The sequence below is a fragment of the Nestor notabilis genome, unplaced genomic scaffold (assembly GCF_000696875.1).
Source record: "Nestor notabilis isolate BGI_N333 unplaced genomic scaffold, ASM69687v1 scaffold4623, whole genome shotgun sequence".
In the NCBI taxonomy this organism is placed as follows: domain Eukaryota; kingdom Metazoa; phylum Chordata; class Aves; order Psittaciformes; family Psittacidae; genus Nestor; species Nestor notabilis.
In genome coordinates, this window is record NW_009921353.1 from 65,323 (window position 1) to 86,404 (window position 21,082).

At 37.0% G+C, this 21,082-nt stretch overlaps 1 protein-coding gene across 1 annotated transcript; it reads right to left on the bottom strand.

Moving 5' to 3' along the window:
• Positions 1-5,722: 5,722 nt before the first annotated feature.
• LOC104403071 (baculoviral IAP repeat-containing protein 6-like) lies at positions 5,723-19,709 on the bottom strand (the record flags this gene model as incomplete). Its single annotated transcript, XM_010011103.1, has 5 exons — positions 5,723-5,820; positions 12,252-12,420; positions 14,191-14,355; positions 16,668-16,885; positions 19,409-19,709. Coding segments are annotated over 5 exons (951 nt in total), but the record flags the coding sequence as incomplete, so codon positions are not given.
• Positions 19,710-21,082: the final 1,373 nt, after the last annotated feature.

Below are 21,082 nucleotides of genomic sequence, written 5' to 3' on the forward strand. Positions count from 1 at the left end.
CAGCTTAAGCAGCTACTGTTCCATCCCTTTTAATGTGAAAGAGATTTATTTTTCGCTGGGTCTGTTTTCCAAACCAGCTCATGGCATATCCACACAGACATGCACACCAATACAGCAGAAGGATGAGAAGGGAGAAATGCCTCCAACCAAGAACCATAGCAAACATAGGATCTGAATCATGCAGGCGGTGTTGCTCCCCCTCGACTGCATGCAGAGGGAAAACAGAGAGATTTGTTTCCCTGGGTTCACCTTAGCCACTGAAGCACCAGCTGCATCACAACAGCAGACTACTACCAGACCTCAACCATGCCAATAACCAGGCCAAGAAATAGTCTATGAATCTTTTGCTGCTCTCTGTGGATACATCTTATTTAGCTGGCTATTCACAGTGGAGCTGCTGAATTTACTTTACTGGCACTATTTACACTTGATAATATTGCAAGAAATTCTTCTGCTGGCTTTGAATCTTTATACAGTTGTCCTGCCAAGGTGACAGATTCCTACCCTCCAAGTATACCATTCATCATTAAAGATGCACTTTGCACAATTTCACAAAGGAAAAGGGTTGATTTTTAACATCAGAGGGTTAATATTGTACAATGGCTTGAAAATTTGGTTATTGTGACATGCTCTCAGCAATGCAAATGGTTCAGAATACACAGGTGAAAATCTCACCATCTTTGTATCTCTGAATTGATCTAAATGAATACAGAAATACATTCAAAATACATATGCAGAAAACAATTCCATAAACAACTGAAGCTGCAGCAGCCTTTTCAGAATAAGAGAAGAGCTTAAAATGGAAGACCAGATAGACATATTAAAATATATTTTAAGGAAGTTATGTTGGAGAGATTTAACCTAATTACTTTTTAGAGTCGAACAATTTCACTGAGGCAACATTATTTTCAGGATAAAGGGCAAATCATATCTGAGCACCATGCAACTCATGGTACTTCAAACATGGTATTTACCATTCAAATAATGCACATGTAAAATACACAGTTTTGTCCACTATTGAGAAACTAACAAATGTACTTCAATACTTTAGAAAAACTAGAAGCAAAATGTAATGTGTAAGTAAATTAATTTTAAAACGGAAGTATTTAAAGCAATGATTTTACTCTTTTGCTTTCTCACAAAAAGATTATTGAGAACTCAATTTCAAACAATACCTTGTAATTTCTAAAATACCTGTTCTAGAAAGCGATCCAGGTTTCTAGTTCCATTCCTACTGTTTGAATTCAGTGAAATTAATTATCTTTTTATTTTTCATATGCATAAGATTTTTCTACTTTTCAATTCTGAATTGCTTGATATTGTGTAAGTATTTTAAAAACCGTAAGTTTTCCAGTGTATGTAAAATGCAGTTGCCTTTATATCAAGAAGCTGTGCTGTACCAATGAAAACACACTGCACTGGTAGCCTTCCCAGCTTAAAGTGACTGAGTAAAAAAAACCTGAAACACAGCTACTTGCAGGGTTATTAAAATTGTAGGTTTTTATTTGAAGAGATTGGGAAGAAGAGCAGACTTCACAGAGCTCCCTCCCTCCCGTTTCCAATAGGGCAGGCAAAAAATACCTCTCATTTACCCAGGAAAACACCGTGTTACTGCTTCCTATGAAATCAGAACAGGACTATTTTTCTGCAAGTCTGTGTTTTCATTAATTACGCACTAACCTGCATTCTTTGGGTGGCGAATAAAAAGGAAAAGCGTTAGAAGCAGCATTTCCCATAGAAACAATAGCCTGTCAAACAAAGCATAAAGAGACAAAAGGCAGAAACAGCATTCAGCTTGAATGCCTTAATGTCACCATTTGTCATGCAGCACTTCTTCAGCAAACCCCAAAGTACAGTTAACTCTACTCCTCCTTACACTGCACACTTTCTCCTGCGTTGGTGCTACAGGATTAAAATGTGCGGGGCCTGACAATGAAACAGCAGAGCCATCGCACATTGTTATGCAACTCACTGTCTGCAAGGGTGGCTTGTAGCTCCTTCTTTATTCAGCAAGTGCCAACTGCATGTTTAATCAATGTCACAGCTCACCACAGTGTGCAACTAAAGCCACTGTCATTCCTCTCTTCAGATTTGCCTGGCTAAGTTATGCAATGCTCCGAAGAATACCTTGGAATTCTTTCTGGAGGCTCTGAATGCAGGTGTGTGGCAGCGTTCACACGACTGCCAGTAAAGCAGACTTCTTTTCATCCTTTTTCAGGCTGGACTAAAATTACATAGTGTGACTGCACGTAGTTCGCTGCATTTGGAATTACAGCGTGTCAACGTGAGAAAGCCTCTTCAGACGGCTGCCACAGAGTAAATCAAAGGCTGGCTTTTTCTGAAGTCTTAATAAATAACTAAGTACAACTGAATAAACGCAGGAGCTGTTTGGGGGTTTTTTGTGGGGTTTGATTTTTCTCTTTTTCCCAGGACAAAACCAAGCAGCATGCATCTCACTGCTTTGCATCGTCTAAGGAAAAAAAAAATCCTCAGTTTTAATGAGAATTAGTCAACAGTGAGGATCATACCAGAAAGGGGTTTACTGTTTTTCGACTAGACTTGCTTTAGTGGATTACTGAGAGAGAAGGCCAGTCATTTGGAAGATTCTGTAACATTATTATCCTCACCGATAAACTTCTTCATCAAGGAACTGTTCATGCTCCAATCTGGTCTGTCTGAGTGAGGAAAGCAGCCCCTTCATGAAGATAAAAGCCTGGTTTGCCACTGAATCAACGAGTAAGAAGCATGTCTGATGACATTTTATTCCTGATGCAATGTAGGGTAAGAAACATCTTTGGTTTTTTTACCTTTCTGTGAGATATCCTCTGAGCTGATGGCTTTAATTTAGACTCATAGCAGAAATACATTTATCTCCAATGATTACAGATGTTTGCCAGGAGAAAAAAATGCTATTACAGCATAATATGTGATTGCAAATCTTCAGTAAATTGCGGGTTATCTGAACTAGTAGAAATCCCAATCAAATTTTGGTTTAAGGTTAGAAATTTCTGATCAATAGGGATAAAGCAGCAAAGCAGCAAAGCAGATTACATGTAAGTTCAGCATCTCAGCCACCAATGAACATAATTTTACAGGAAAGATGTTTTTACAGGAAATTTGACTGTAAATTAAGAGTTCAAAAGCAACTAATAGAGACGACCTGTAAACCTCACTTTTGCAACAAAAAAGGTAATAAATCATACACGCATCTGTAAATGTCTATCTCAAGTCTTCTTATACTGCATAGAATTTTGCTATTATAAAAATATTGCTGTCCTTTGGCATACTGCAATAATACAGGACATATAATCACAACAACAGCAACCTTTATATTTGAAGAGACAGACATTTTCTGTCAAACATTTACTGTTGCATGGATGTCCAAAAGCTGATCTATTAAACAAGTAAAAGGGTAAGATCTCACCTGCAACTGCCTACCTTAGGGCTCACTGGTCAAAAAAAGACTGTGATACTGTGTTAAGGAGGCATATTTCCCACATTCAAAAACAGCAGACGTGAATTTTTTCAACTGGTTTTGTACTGTGATAGTTAAATATTTAACAGCTGAAAATTCACATAATCTCCCCAGGCATTTCAGAGTATCTGACAATGCCCACATACCTGCTTTCACCAATTCCCTGTTTTATAAGGAAACACATTAGCTGGCTAAAGACAAATTTTATATTTCTTTTATAGTAAAGCATATTAACTGGCTTGAAGCATCAAGCTATTTTTCACTCCTATCAAATCTGTATCTACAGAACAATTAATGTTAACATGGACACGTACATACAAAAATAAAACAAAAGACGAATACAACTCAATAAACAGAGCATTAAGAAATACTGTGCAAAGTAGTACAGAATTGTTTTTAAACAGACCAAGCTTGAATGTTTGTCAGACCAGACATATCATTTGCTTGCTTTCTTCTAGCTAGCTGCCAGAATACTGGTGAAGGTATTTGCAGGAAAAATGGGGACCTCTGCCATCACAACACTGGAAGATGTAAAAAGGCAAGAAGAGAAAGAGGAAAAAGAAGAATCTATCTTAGCCCTGCTTGGGATTATTGGAACTGTGCTCAATTTATTTGTTATTGTTTTTGTGTACATCTACACCACCCTTTGATGACATTTTTGAACATCAACTGCACAGCACACTGTGCAAAGACCAGCGATGGTAAGAATTATTTCTATTTTTAAAGCAAAAACCCACCACTGTCCAAAAAGATTATCAAAAACATTCCAGAGCAAAGTGTGTGACTAAGGGCGCTGCTTCAGTGACTGCTACATGTATCTGCGAGCCCAGCTAGGGTGCTAAATTACGTAAATGAAGGCAGATGATGTTCAACTTCTCATTGATAACAGACAAAATCCAAACAGCAGAAACTGAGATGGCACTGTTTGACTGTCAGCAAACAAGCAAGACAAGAAATGTAAGCACTGAAAATAATGAGAACATAGAAAGAGATGAATATATAAATATATATTAGCAAGCCCCATGATGCTTTCTATGGTTTTGTGCAGTATGTCTCTTCATAGCTGAGACCAGAAAACAGACAAAAGAGGTTTCTTTTTAGATCAGCATAATTTAGGCTTGTAACTGACACTGATGTATAATAAGTGTGGAAAAAAGAACACTGTTATACCAAAAATTGTATTATTACAAATAAAATTTTAACTATTGACTATATTCTGCAGCATTTTTGTTAGTCTTGTGGAAAGCTGAAAAAGGTTAGATTTTCTTGCCTTTACTGAATCTGTATTTGAAATCATCATGCTATACTGACAATGTGCTTTTCCAATTAAAAATCCTTTAAAGTGGTGTGAAAAAATAAAGAATAGTTTCAGTACTTCTTTTAAGAAATAATAATTACAATGACACACTAATATATATTCTCTAAATGAAAAAAAAAATCTTAAGTTACATTTTCTATTTTGCCATTTTTAGAATGTGTTTAACATAAGTCAAAAACAACCTACATGTTTTCACCCTGATGCTAATATTCAAGAAAATGAAACATATCACGCAAGGATTCCCAGTGTTGCATGGAGAACAAGTTTAATCATCTTTGCCTAGAACAGTGTACTCTGTTTCTGGACCAAGTTCTGAAGAGATTTTTTCCCCTTTTTGTACCACTTATGACTGAGGCCCAGAATTGCAGCTCCTACGCATGTTCCATCTACTGAAACTAATGAAACTACTTCTACCTTTTAAATTAAATCTATGTATGTCTTTGAATTAGATTCAAACTGCAGTCTGAGATCATAGAAGTTTTTGTATACATTAATACGTTTCGCATGTATCTTCTAATAGAAAAGCTACTTTTGAGAGCTTAGGATTAAAAACACAGTTAAAAAAAAATCAACACACACACAGAGGAAAAAAAAAAAAGACACACTGATTTTACTGAATACCCTTCTTAGTGTGACAAGTGCCACAAAGGAACAATGGAGGAGCTGCATTTCTGAAAAATCAGTTTAGTTCCTTCTCCAAGGCTGCAAAGCTACATCCAGCCCTTCCACAAAATGATAACCAGTGCAATACCTCCCTTGTATAGGTGATAGCTTATTACTGTATGCAACTTCATTACTGCTAAACTAACTGAGCCTTTGGAAGTCACTCTGAAACAAGTGCATGCCTAAAATAAGATCAGGGATCTCAAACAGAATGAATTTGGCAACGGTATTTCCATCAGTTGCAGAAACTACTCTGTAACACTGATTTAAGGATGAATGAGGTAGACGATGGTATAATCTGGTTCTGCACTCTGAGCCAATACTGGCTCAACCAGAAGAACTGATAAAGAGAGCTGAGGCTGCACTGAAAGGAAGCATGTGCAGACAAGAAAATTTATTCACTATCCATGGTCTGCAGCAAGTCCTACTACAAGAGTATTCTGTACTCATTTTCAGTACGTGAAGCACCAAAGCATTCTATAAAACTAAGCTACATTCTAGAGGAATTATGCAGGTTATTCATCTTTATTTAAGACTACAGAATAGAGTCAATACGTTATTAAATTTTTAAATGTACTTCATATCGACATACTTATGGATATTATTGCATTAATCTTGTAATACAGGGATATTTGAGATGGGTCTTAAAATGAGGTTACAAGAACCTGAAAACTGAACAGAAATAAGAAATTTAGGTAGAAATTACTGCTGTTTTGATCCTGAAGTTACTTGAAACTTGTCAATTCTGTGAAATAAATAAACAGTTTTATTTCATGTCATTTCAGTGCATAGCTCTCTTCTCAAAATTGTGAATCAACTAGTACATCAGCAATGGAGTGAAACACTGCATCTTTTTTTTCAAACACTTCAACAGCAAAATAGACAAAAAGCAATCCCAAAGTTTTAGCCAAACGTGGTAAAGGTTTGGCATCATTCCTTTTTCCAATGAATGAGTTCATTAACATTAACGAAAACCAGTGGAATTTTTAATTTAGTAATTATATACTGTCTATCTAGACTGCCTTTGAACTTTTCATTTCACTTACAGCAAAAGGCTTTGACCCTTTGAAGGAAGTCGAAGGGTAATAATATCATTAGAGACTGCGCTGGCATATGAGCTATATTTTGTTTTAAAACAGAAGTCTAATGTCCTCTCTTAACAGGTAATACTTGTGCTCTATTATACTCATGCAGACCTAAGTCTAACCTTAGTTAAATGAGCCCAGTATACAGCTCTGGTGCTTAAACATTTAACCCCATATATGCATACGAATCTCAACAATATAGAATCACAGAATAGTTAGGGTTGGAAAGGACCTTAAGACCATCTAGTTCCAACCCCCCTGACATGGGCAAGGATGCCTCACACTAGACCATGCCACCCAAGACATAAATTATCATAACAGGAACTACCTCTTATTAGACACAGTAAAGTCAGTAGTCCAGGGAAAAGCAGAATTTCATGATGATTCAACCTTTACACCGCAGTAGTACCTTTACACCTTCAGCAATGAATAAAGATGTAGTAGTACTCTTAGCTGAATGAGCTCAGTGTACCAACTTCAGATAGCCATAAGGGAATACAAACTTCCTGAAGTACTCAGCCTACTCAGTCCAGTGGAACTGGACTACTTTGCAAACAGTAGAGCAACACCATATAACACCTTCAAAATATGCATGACTAATAGAAAAGAAATGCCATACTTCAGCACACAATGTAGTGTAGTTTAAACTCAGAGGTAAGGAGGCAAGGCCTGAAAAGTATGACTACAATGGATTAACTAACAAAGGTATATCAAAAGAGGCAGAAAAAAGAATTCAATGTGTTCAACAGATTTGTCCACAGAACTTACTAAATGAAGTTCACAATGAGGTATTGGACAGTAGAATAAAGCAGCACAACTGTTAATGAATCCACAAGTCCAGAGTGTGACAGTACTTCGTAAACTATGAAAGGTTCATTAAAAGCAAATACTGGGCTCTTACGAAGTGGAACATGCTGGTCAGTACACACAATCCTTTTAGTAAAGCCCTCACATAGAAATGCATCATCTCTTCTCAGCAGTCAAACCCAAGGAAGAGTGAGCTAATCTAACATGAGCTATGCTGACCACATCACATGGAAACTTTGCCCACCAAAGAAGGAAGGATGGCTAAGAGAGCTAAGAGGGGAGTATGCAAGAAAACCCCAGCTAAATTCACAGTATCACCTGCTTCTTGTAAGCCTAGGAATTCAAACAGAGAGAATTCTGCAACTTGCGATAAGGTCTGTCTTCCAAAGAAGAGGTGGTACCAAACCTCTTGCACTCTTCAGCTTTAAACAAGTTTAAGTCATCTCAGGGTTTCCTAGATACTAGTTTATGAACAAACCAGTACAAGTACATTTTTAACCATGAACATTCTACCTAATATTGTGTATCAATGATAAATCCCAACTTCACTGGGCTTTTTATTGTCCAAGCCCATAACAAAATAGTCCCTGTCCTAGAAGTCACTTGATTTTCCTTCTGTTTCATGATTCCCCTTCCACTGCCTTCTCTCTATAAACCTCATTAACTACTGCCTTCTCCTCTCCCACTTGTAAATGCCAGCTTTTATTAGTCTCCATAAACCTAAGTCCACCAGCCAAGTGGCTCTTTCTTAGCAAAATCTAGACCCTCAAGATAGCCATGTACTCAAGTTAGAATCTGATGGTCTCACATTTGCTGGGAACCTCTTGTTGCACACTGTAAATTTTATTGTGCATTTTGTTCAAGGAGAGAAGTGTACACATTTAAGAGTTCTACAGCACTAACTCTTTCAAATGAAATGTGCTGTATACAAGACAACAGTGAAAAGATTTTACATGATAGCTTTGGGTGTCAAGTGTGCATAACTGTATGGTAACAAATGCATGCTAGATGTTCCACAATACAAAAGAATGGCATAAGTTTTACAAATGTAAACATGAATTAAGTGCTTAGGAATAAACACAAGTGTAATAGCAATAATAAATAAAAAAAATAAAATCTCACCATGTTACAAAGATAAACTTTTTTCCTTTATAAAATGAAAGACAATAAAAGCCACAGTAATGCCATAACAAGATACAAAACAAGCACAGGAAAAAATTGCCAAGAAACACGATGGAGCAGCTATTGCTTTTTGTGACTAGAGCTATCTTGCATAATAAGGAAAGTCCTTCATAGACAGCTAAACCTAAAAAAAGCAATTATGGAAGTTAATGGAAGTGGTCAGTTCACAATTTTCAAGGACTCCACAATCACCTCACTCTGATGCAGATGAAGCTGCAGAATGTGTCAGAGCAATCTCGTTTGTAATGATCTGCTTCAAGGTGAGGAAGTTTCTAAAAGATTAAACATTATGTGAGCATTCCTTACGTGATCAATATTCCTTTTACCTAGAAAAATCTAGATAACAATCTAGCCCATGTACGTTTTGGGTAAATTACACAGGGATGGCAAAACGTATTTAAACAACAAAAAGTTAGATAAATTTCTAACTGTGACATGGGCCAATTATATATAATGATACTGGAACTGTTCAAGGACTTGCCAAGCCAGCTTTGCAAGCAGGATGTATCATACCTGTACCTAAATGAACATGTGTAAACAAAATTCTCACCAATACCAAAATACTACCTTGTATCACCACAGTGGTAGCAGCCTACTGTGCAACAAAGGCAAACAGCCTATCTGCAGCTTCACTGCACGTATTTCTTTAGAGACAAATTTTCCCACATCATTTTATGCATATGACAGATACATATGTGTGTGTGCCTGAAGATCACTGTTACTGCAACTACTGAGGCAAAACCTAAAACCTAGCTGAATACCTCCACAGCGTAAGTGTAGCTTTTAACTGGTCCCACCAGCATCCATTTGGGTCTGAGAAAGTTACAGAGTTGCTGAAAATTGTTTTTTGGCAGCACTGTGCCCAGCACAGCTTGTTCCTGCTGGGGTGCCAGAACCCGGGAACACTCTATCAGCATTCTGTGTGCAGTGTCCTAATTCCTCAATCCAGCGTGTTACAGGAAGAATATGGTTACCCGCTTCTTCCACATGAAAGTACCTTTTGACAGCAGAAGGTACACTGGTCTCAAAATTGGAATACCATGTACATGACTGTTCCTACTAATCCTGTTTCCCTTCCTACACCCCCTGGGTAAGCATTCAGCCCTGTTCAAGAAGAGATACTCAAGATAGAGAAGCCTGAAATTAGATCAGGTCTAACAGAAAAGACTCAAATCTGTTCTATTGCTTCCAGATTTGAAATGTTTCAACCATAAACAGATTGTTTAAGTGAATTTTTCAGTCTTATGACTGTTGTACCAGAGCTTAACACAGCTCCAGATCTTCCCAACCTGTGCCTCTCTTGTGACAGCCAGCATCTCTGTTAGCTGTTTCCAGATACTCTGTTAGTGGCACTGGGAGCCCCAGCATCACCTGCAGCTCACACTCATTAATGTGAGAGTTATTTGTCTGCTTTTGAATGAAACAGTAATTACTGCATCGGAATTATGCATGGCTATCACTAAGACAAACTGTTTTCAGGGACTCTGTTCAAACTCAATGCATCCGACTCAAACACTCACGAAGAGAACATATTCTTTCCAGAAGTCATCCTCCCTCTCACACTGATAGCCTGTTATATTTCCAAGGACAAGCTTGACTGATATAAGCCTGAAAATTTGTTGTTATTTTTTTAAATCCAGAACAACATTGTTAATTATAGCTTCATGTATTGACTTTTGAACAAATACAGCAGGAAGTTCAAGACTTTTGCTTGGATCAAACAAAGCAAAACCACCATCAGATTTTTACAGTTCTGAATTCCAACAGAAATAACCTCATGCTTTGTGAATTTGTAATCAGACGAGGATATAAAAGCTTTTTGCTGAAAAAGCAGGAAGCATCTCCCTTGTTTACTCTTTATTAATCATCAATTCACAAGCACAACATTTTAACATCTCCTGCCAATCACAAATAATAGTAATCTGGCAATGGAAAACATACCTAAACCAAACATTTCCCACTAAAACTTTGCCTTTTCTTTGTACTTTGGGAGAACAAATGGTCTCTGAAAGCCAAACTAGTCTGAACTTGTCACTGCCAGCCACATATCTCATCTCTTCTATCAGTATCTGACTGTTCTTTCCCAGTTAAAGGTGACTTAGACAGACAGATACTTTCTTCTATTGAAAACAGCAAAAAGCAATTCCAACAGCCATGATTCATCTGTAGCTCAGAACCAACAGCTTCATCCTTTAGATAATACAGCATTTTTTGCCAGGTCTTCAATGACTTTTCCCTTTTTACCTCAACAAAGAAGAATTTCTGAGTATCTGTTAGAAAAATTACTTCATTGTTTTACACATTTTCATTTGTGATAATGAGCCTGGTCTATAAGCTCATACATAGCTATGTATTTCATTTTCCTTGCTGTAATATATGCAAAGTAGAACCAACAAATTAATTGCAAAATTAGGGAGAGGTGTCATACTGCAGACTGGCAAATGAAACCTCTTCATATTTTTATTTTTACTACGAGGCCTCAGCAGACTTTTTGAACTACTTCAATTCCATCATACAAGATTATGTAATGCCCTAGTTACTACAAATTAAGAGAGCCACGTTCTTGCTTTAGTCCTATGTAGCTTTGTAAATACTCAAGATATGGATGATTTCTCTTTTACCTTGGAGATAAAGTATATTGTGTCATTCAAAAAGAAGCTATAAGAATTTCACATCACCAAACCCTACAACTGACATCCAAACCAACTGCAGTAATGAGGTAAGACATTTTACCAGTTACTCCAAAAATAGGGCAGGCAAAATAAGGTCCAAAACCAAATTATTCAGATTTGGAACAACTCCTTCTGCTACTTAAGGATTAAATCAATCTTTACAAACTAACCAACTGAACAAAAACCCAACCTAAGGCTCAGGCAGTGTTTAAGAACTTCAGGCTGACAGTTATCTGAAGAAAAAATGCTTGTCAATAATCTTCCTACTAAAGCCCATCATCTAGTGAGACTGAACACATCACAAACCCAGTCTGCTGGTTTTGCCACGAGTTCCACATAGACATTTGCTTAACTCTTACTGCTTGACGCTATCTTGTACATGGAAATGGTTTCCACACCAAGATACTGGATGAAAACTATCAAAACATCTTTGTTTTAAAATTACGAGTAGAACTCTGATGACAACATAACTCATTTGTTTTTCCTTTAAAAAACACCAAACAAACCAACAGTTACATTGTTCCCAGGTATTTGAAATATTTTGCAGCTTTGATAAAAGGCTTATTTATGCATTTCCTAATCATAGCAGAAAGAGCTTTGATCAAAGTAAAAGAGAATTCCCCTAATACTCCATGCAGCATGTACCAACTTCAGGCATATACTTGCTCAGTTTTCTTACAAAATGACAATTTTTCTTCACAGTAAGATTCATGGTCTTGTATAAAATACTCTCCATGTATCTTCTGTAGAACAACTAAAATGTAAACTTTGCAGATGGAAATACCATCTTCCTGTTAGTTTCAACCATTTGAGAATTTAATTTCAAATTTTAAAAAAGACATTAAAACAATAAAGTTTAAACTTTCGCAACAAATGAGTATTTCAATGAACACTATCATTTTGTTTGCCAAGGCTCAAGTGAATGTTCCATTAGTACAATTCTAAATTGGCAAGTATTCTGAAACAGCCAGAACTACCCATTGTTCATATAAAAACTTATTTGACAGAATTAAGCTAACTTTGATTAGAAGGAGACAACGGCACGCTACCTGAATCGTTGCGGAGGTATGATGACATGGCAGGGATGAGGCAAGATTGACTGAGTAGCTCTAGGAGAACAGATGGAAGAGCAGTGCTGTTTTGTCCTCTCCCCTCATGGCTAGTTTGGGTGTCTCCATTTGATGTGCTCCCTGAAGGGTTTATGTAGCTGGCAAGAACCTGAAATACACAAAAATATTTCATCAAAACTGATCTATTTTAGGGAAAACAACTTCCTTTCCTTGAGGAAGACGCCACAATACTTCAGTAGCTAGTTTGCTAATTCGGTACTGGTATTTAGTTCAGCAGTCCCAAAGATGTCTCAGAAGAAATGCTATACAGTTATTATATCATGATTCCAACTTTGGCCAATTATAAAATTAAATAACCATTATAATTCTGAATTACCTTAAAAGTTCAATTAATATGAATTTTGACAAACCTCCTGGAGTTACTCAAAGCAGGAGTTTGCCAGCTCACACTGAGACATGCAGCTGATCAGTCCCATTCACTTTAGAACACCAACTAGCAACAAAAGATAAGTGTGTGTTTGGGTTTTTTACTGCAAATGCAACAACCTTTGTAATTTCCCTTTGGATGAGATTTCAGGGTTTACAGACAAAACAACAACTTATTGTGAGCGTGACAGTTATTTGGAACAACCACTTGTGAGCATCACTCTTGCTTAAGTGAACAAAGAGCAACCTTCCCCTCAGTGAAGGCAGAAGTCACCTCACACTGCACATCTGCTCCTCCCTTCACAGGTCAAGAGCATTGTACAACCTAATGCACTTCCATGGGACTGATTTGTGCAGTTGTACTTTAAAATAAAGTAGGCTTGAAAAGTTGGATTATTTGAGGTCTCAGGGGCTCTATTTGCCTTTTCCCCTTTCTTTCACACTCCCTCTTTTGCTCTGACCCCATTACACATGGTATTTTGCTGCAGCGTCTTATCAGCACCTCCATACAACAGAATTTCTCTGAACAACCTGTCTAGAGAAGGGACCTCTGGATGGCATAATACGAAACACTGCCTAGAAGCTTTGTTGAAAGCTACTTCAGGTGATTTTCCACTTTCTTGCTTAGGAAGGTTGTTTCAGATTTTATTTGATACTTGTGCCTTGTAACCTACTGTGACTGAAATAACTGATTACATGAAAATTATAACTTCATCAATCAGGTCATGGCATTTTCGAAATTTCATCTCCTTTGTGCTCTGCCCCAGCAGTGAGTGTAGCTAATGCATTTGAGGTGACAGTTCTGTGAATGAAATTTTTCATGACTAGATAGAATCTCATTTTCAAACAGGGGTTGGTCACATTTCACAATGGACTGAAAGGCCTAATTATGCAGGATTTTCTTCTTCTTAGCATGAGGCATTTGGAAGGCAGACTTTTACTAGTGATTTGCTATTGCCATTTAATTGACATACTCATGATTTTATAGTATGCCTGAGCGAGGTCTTGTTATACTGACGTAACACATTCATGGGCACCAGTAACAAGTATGGGCATTTCCTTAAAGCAGAGCAAAAATATGTGAGAAATGAATAGGCAAGATTAGTTAGCATAAAACCCAAAATGCCTGTTCCCAACATCCTCCTCCTTTAATGGGCAGTTTTTACTTTCGACTGAATGCAGCAACATTGACAGAGGTATGTGGCAGCTCCAGGGAAACACACTGGAATGCTTCTTGGTCACTGTCAATTCAGAACTGTCGCCAGGCTTACCCACGGCGGTCTTTTTTATGCAGCAGCCTAATGATGTTTGAAAACAGCCCCACTCCAAACATGGTCTAGACCATTTTTCATGTAGACAGGTGGTTGGTTGTACATTGTTTTTTCTCAAAATACCATAATTACTCTGCTGTATGACTGAAGAAACACAAGCTCCATTTTTACCACGCAGTTCTAATTTTTCAAGTGCTTAACATTAAAATTTCATTACACACCTGTAGAAGGCAGGTCACATGCTCTTCTTCTAGCCTTTGCTTAGTCAAAGCTTGTTCAACATCCCATCCTGAAGCTGTGGAGCCTGTTCCAAAGCCTGTACCCTTAGCCCAGTACAACTGCTGTTCTTCTGTTGATGCAGTGTTGTGTGTACTTGACACCTGTGGCTAAGTTAAGAAAAGTCACAATAATTTCACGTTTTTCATCTTATGAACACTGTCTTTAGAAAACCTTTGTTCTGCAAAAGAATGTAATCCCAATTTATTAACTTCATAAAGGTATCATCAGGATCCAGTGAAGTTCAAAGGCTTAGATAGAAAAGACTGCCACATACATGTAGTTCCACTACAGGTCAGCACTGAACTGTTGTTAGTGGTTCTTCAATTTGACTAGAACTGTAAGTCCATTTTTATTCTCTTTTAAGGTGCTACCACTGCTTAAATGACGAAAGGTATCAGAATGCTACTTAGTATCAAGGTAAACATCACAGCTCTGTAATTACTACTGTTTAACACCTACTCGAGTTTAATAACATACTTAGACGGAGGGGAAGGGAGTAGAGAAGTTATCAAAAGTACAAAAATGAAATGGTGAGATGCTCAAGCATGTGCTGATTTTGAAAAAATGCCCCCAAACAGCAAGAGGTTTAAGTTACATGTATAGCACTGAAATACACAGAAATATTTCCTCTCCAGGTAAGAGGGGGACAATAACTTGTCCTTAAAATCATCTGCGAGAAAGCATTTTTCCAAAGCCTCAGCTTTTTCCAATGGTCTGCCTCACTGCATTTTACCAGCATAACTCCAATAGAACATTGTTCGGCTGTTATAAGTATTTAAGCACTTAGGTTAATTTTGAAAGTTTACCACGTCTTTGGTGAAAAGGATGCAGAAAAAACTGACATGCACTTTTTAATCAATGCTCTCCTAGTTACATATTTAGCACCTAAACCACATGACTTAATTTTTGGAAGCAATGAGCACTTGCTACTTTCATTACTGGGTGACAATCAGCCTTACTGGAAACCAGGCACGTGAGTAGATGTCCCAGCTTTAATTTGTAATACTTGATTTAAAGCTCTGAAATTTCATTTTCTGTTCTGTTCTTCTTCTTCAGTAACTTTGTTAAGGGTTGTATTTGAAGGAAAAGAAATGACATACGAAATTACCACAACAGGAGATAAAGTTACCACCTATGAAGTACCATACTGAGAGAAGTCTGGAATCACCATTCAACTTTTACAGTGGGAACGTAATGCATCTCGGTGATGAAATAGCTGTGTGGTTATTCTCATGTAGACATTGTTCATTACATCACTCATGAACATGTTATGCCCTTAACACTCAAGAGGACTGTCACGAGCACTGACTTAAAGCACTTAAGGGAAAGCCTGGCCTCAGAAATACAAGCCTCAGTGCAGGCCTGATGGATCTCTAGTTTCAAGTTACCATCTATCACCTAACAGATGCAAATTATGAGAAAGCAAGCTGTTTAAGGGGTCATGGTAGAACTGAAGCAGAGATAAAAATTAATGGTTGCCCTTTCCCTCCAAAAGCACAAAAATTTAAAGCGTTAATGTGCCAGCAGCCTGATACCCCATTAGAAGCAGAATATCTCAGCTTCCCCTTCAATTTGACTAGCCATTAAAGTGAATTACTCTGAGGCACAGCTTCATCTTTTCCTTGCTCAGCCCCTCAGTATGAGAGCTGATAAAATACAGACAGCCCTATATTCTGCAACTACCTAGACATATTTAGTCACAAAGAACTTTTTCGTGCAAGCCTCTGCCACAACAATGCTAAAGAGGGCAAGTCATGAAGTTTTTTTAAACACTTTCATAGACAATTGGTATGTTATGCAGAAATGGCAACTCCTAGTCTTAAAAAAAAAAATCAGGGGATACATATTCTGAATAGAAGGCATAATACAGGAAGCACCCTTGCAAAAGTTTAATTTTGGTAATTCATTCAGGATCTTGAAAGCTATGGAAAATTTTTGTCTTTAGATCTCATTTAGTCATCAGTAAAATGGGTATAAAATAATTGCTGCATTAATTCATTAGTTTTCACAACTCATTTATGTTTGTGAAGCATTTAAGAGGAAACAGTTTGCAGCCAGTAGAGTTTAGATGATGAATACTAAATAAGGTAATAAGGTCATGCTATCTCATGAGGATTAAAGAACCACTATCCGTTGAACATTATGCCTCTTATACATTGAAAAAGAAGGGCCTATAAAAGAAACTGATTACACCTTAATGCTTCATGACAAGCCTTCTTTGTTAGTTAAATTTCATGATTTCTATGCTTATTTGCAACATGCAAGGACAATTACTTATTCAAGTACTATCTAATTATTTTTGTTTTTCATTAAAATGCCAACTCTGCAGAAATTAGACAAAAGCAATGAGATTATTTTCTTTTCTATAGTTAAAACTCCTACTACTTCTCAGTGACAATAATTCTGCTGCTAAACTTACCTCTGTCTGGTTGGGACTAGAGTTGGGCACTCTTGGTGCATGGTGGCTTAGAGCAGACAGACAAGCAAGGATAAGATGTATAGCCCCAATCTCCAGTGCCATGCGCCTAAGCAGTACTCCATCATCAGTAGTCAATGGTGTAGTGCTGAACAAACTGCGCAACACATGGAAGGGCAGAGTTGGGAGCACATTTGCTGAAGGAGATTGCAGGATATGACCTAGATTGAAGAAGAAAAATATCAAACCCATATTTTCTTTCAGTAGTTCAATACAGCCTGTTAATCTCTGCAATAATCTGTAAGAAACACATACAGAAAACTACTAAGGTCTTAAGCATTCGGATATAGTGAGCTATCTTATGCTTCTCTTCACAAAGAAATTTCAACTTGGGAGGAGTGTAGAATAAAGAATATTTCTTTATTTCTTTAACGGATTTGGTTAAGAACCAAAGTTATAAAATCTGATTCACCACTTCCAGAGGGAAAACTCAGTTTGTGAATAACAGTGAGTATACTTCTGTATATGATGACACTTCAGGTTGTTATTTCTGAATTAAGAAAACAAAGTTTTGGACTAATTTAAAGAAAAAAGAAAAATTCCAACTCTAGCAAGTTAAAGAATGTACATGTCAGAGCATGCTAATAGCAGCTCAGCTGACAAGGAGCTGTAGCTTGTCTTTTTTTTTTTCTTCATATTCATGTGCCTGAAGTGGGAATTAAGTCACTGACACAATCCAATCTGTGATGCTATTCAAGGTGAATGCGTGGTGAAATACTAATATAATTTTAATTAGATGAGCTGCATCTTTTGTAGTAGAATTATTTTAAATTTTTAACCCTTTTGCATTATGAGCAAAAGTTACTTCTTTTCAAAACTACATTTCAAATAATAGTGACCTATTAATGCGACATACTCAGATGTGGGACTGTCTCAATTTTTTCTGTATTTTACAATGCATTTCACATTCCTTCCCCAGTGCATATGTAAATAGAGATATCCGAAAATACTTCAAAATCGCCAACTCTGTTGAGAAGCTTGCTTTTTACTCTAAATATATTTTCTCCCTTATTCTTACAGTTTATCAGCTGTATCATCAGAGATCTAAACTGAAATACACGTGTCTATATTTGTATGGATATACTATGTATGTATATACTACACACACTCATACACAGGAGTTAATTTGTATCTTTCTGACACTCTGTAAAGACAGCAACACAAAGGAAACAAAAAGTCCTCTGGGATCTTCATAAATAAAACTGAACACCTCTGGAAAAGAAGCCCATCCGACAGGCTTGCAGAACTGCAGGTGTAGCAAAATGGATATATAAGTGCAGCTCTTCATGCTGTGTGAGAAAGAGGTTCCAGGTGTATGAGAAAATGCATTTTTAACAGAAAAGGAGAATATATACAGAGAATGAATGTGGACTACTGCGTACAATTGATCCCACATTTCACCAAGTTGAATTCAGAGGTTTGGCTTAGGAAATGGACAAACTGATTGTTTAGTCCAGCAAAAACAAAGGCTAGGAGGGAATACAATTCCTGTCAACAAATGCATTGGAGAAAAAAGAGCTATTTATGATGAGGAACAATGCTGGCACAATGATAAATGGGCAAAAACTGGATATGAATAAATTTAGGCTGTAAATTAAAGCAGGCCCTACTTATCAGGAAAATGACTTTCCGGAACTCTATTCCAACAGCAATAGTTGATGCACACATGAAAAAGAAAGCTACCCAAATTTTAAGGGTTTGGGTTGGTCTCTTTACTATTTAAAAAAAAGAAAGAAAAATTACTTGCAATAACAAGGGACTGGAACCACCCAAGGACATAAAACATAAAAAAGGGACTGCATAGAGTCCTTCAGCTAATAACTACTTCATCCAGTTTATTCTTGTCTACTGACCTATATCTAGATACGGCACAAATAAAAAACAGAAGGGAGAGCAAACAAGACTCTCAGTTTCTCAGCTGGTCTTACGAGCTACATGTTATCCACCACTCTATAGGCTGCTGAATAGACTAACTTCAGTTGACTGCAGCATAGAAAAAACAGCATTCTTTTCAAAGTCATAATGAAAGGCAATGTCTTAAAAGTACTCAAACATCTTTCACATATGCTCTTGCAGTTTTTCAAAACACTAAGAAACACAAATATTAGAACTAGATGCAGAATGCCAGGTTGGGTTGCAGACACTGACTACCAATTGTCTCTTGGCTCAATCTGTTCATTCATTGAAGGACACCCCATTTCTCCCTCTAAACTCACTCCATTAAGGTAGAGCTCTTGCTTAGCTAATTTGATCACTATGATCTTTCTCTTCTTTTCTTAAACAGTGTTACTGAACAGTTAATTCTACATGAGCTATGCTCCTATTCATATTATTCTGCATTTGGTTGCAGAATTGTATGATGTTTGCTCAATTATTTGAGTGCACCCAGCTTCTTGTTCTGTTTGAATGCACTGTCATCTTGACAGTGTCACTGTAAGTTTTATCTGCAGTTATTTTACAATTACTCTGACATCTAGATGAGAACACTTGAACACTGATGATTGTGACAAAACTTTGCCATACAATTTAGTATTTAGAGACAAAAGGCTATCAAAGATGCTAAAGCAACAGAGGTCTGCACAAACCAGTTCTAACTTCCTGCTAAAAGCATTACAGTGTCAATAAATTTAAGTAAAACGATCTAGCCGTGGTCTACAAAGAAACATAATAATTGCAGCACATACTTCCTTCACCATCATCTGTAACTCCCAACACCAATCTCAACAGACACTGAGCATGTTTCCGTTCTTTTAGCAGCACCTCAGCATAGCCCGGGAGACGAAGAAATAAACCAAAGGCAGCCAAAGAATGTGCAGGTATGGGAGACATAGTCTGAACTGTTGACTTGATCGGTGGAGGTTCTGCAGCAATTGTTTCTGGTGCTTCATACACCAATTCCCCTGATTGTTCGATGGTGACCCATTCAAACTGATCACTGTCCTTCTGCTTTTCCTGTGTGGTTGATGTAACCACCGGAGTGCTCACCTTAACCAACAAAAACAGCAAAATGATTTCATAGTCATTAATTTAATCAAAGAGGCAAAAATGTTATTAAAGTTAGGATATAAAGGACATGTACAGGACACCATTAAAAAGTTACATGAAATACACTATCATTTACAGATATGGGGACCAGGATAGACATACTTCTTGCATTTTTAATACAGTTCTAGAAAGTCCTGCCTACACAAGCAAGCAACTGTGCTTTGCCAACCTAAAACTCTCAGTTAAAACATGCTGCTTAAAATCTAGAGGCATAGGAAAAAAACTGCACTGAAATGAAGAATACAAAGATTAGTTTATATATCAGACTTAAATAAGGAATGGACCTTTTATTTTTAACATTAAACATTGAGCGTGAACCAAGTATTTGATTTTTAATTATGTGCTGCAAAAAAGAGAACAATTAATCATACCTTTAAAAAACTAAGAAGAAATGTGGGTATCGGCAGTCTTGTAGCAACTTATGCTCCTTGTAGGCTTTAGATTGGCAAGATTTATTACTATTAATCTCCTAACACAACAGTCTGTTGTTCTGTTTTATGACCAGAGGACTATGCAGCCAGGCATTATGATGGGAATCAGAGTTTAAAGGGGTAACAGTTGTGTAATTCCCCAGGAAACAGTCATACATTAGGTTAAAATGAAGGTATGACAGCCAGGTCCCTCTCATAACTAAACATCACAGAAGTTTCAGGCTTTTATGCTGTTCAGATGAACTGATGCAATCATATTTAAAATTTTAGTATTTATCACCAGACTGCACCAGAAAAGATTAATCTGAAAAGCCCTTGCAGAATTTATTCAGACTACCAAATTCCTAATTAAAAGTCAAAGCCATGTTTAGTTGCATTTATTCCAATCACCTACACATTAAGAGAACAAGAACTATCAGTGACTTAGAGAAATACAAAAGTAAAATTAATGAATGGTCTGGAGAATTCATCAGTGTTCACTCTGAATTTTCAATTTGGTATTACTGTACTTAATTTGTTTTTATGGATCATGGAATTCTTATTCAGTATTTGAATCCAAAGTTACATCAAGCTAAATAATAGTGAAAAGAAAGTAACTTTTCAGGACTATAGAAAAATGAGGAAAAAAAGGGATGAAATTCCTCCTGGTTGAAAGTTGCCTGTTGTCTGTTGCAGAATCCCTTGAATCAGTCTTCCTCAATACAGAATAAGCTTTATCAGTCTTGGATATCAAAATACAGTAATTGTTCAGGTGAACACATTTCCTTAACTTATAATTTTCGAACTGCATTGATACCAGACCTCTAAAACATCTTCACAGAACTATTTACAAAGAATTCATGCAGATTATCTGATCTCACTAAAGGGTTCCTATTCCTGCCA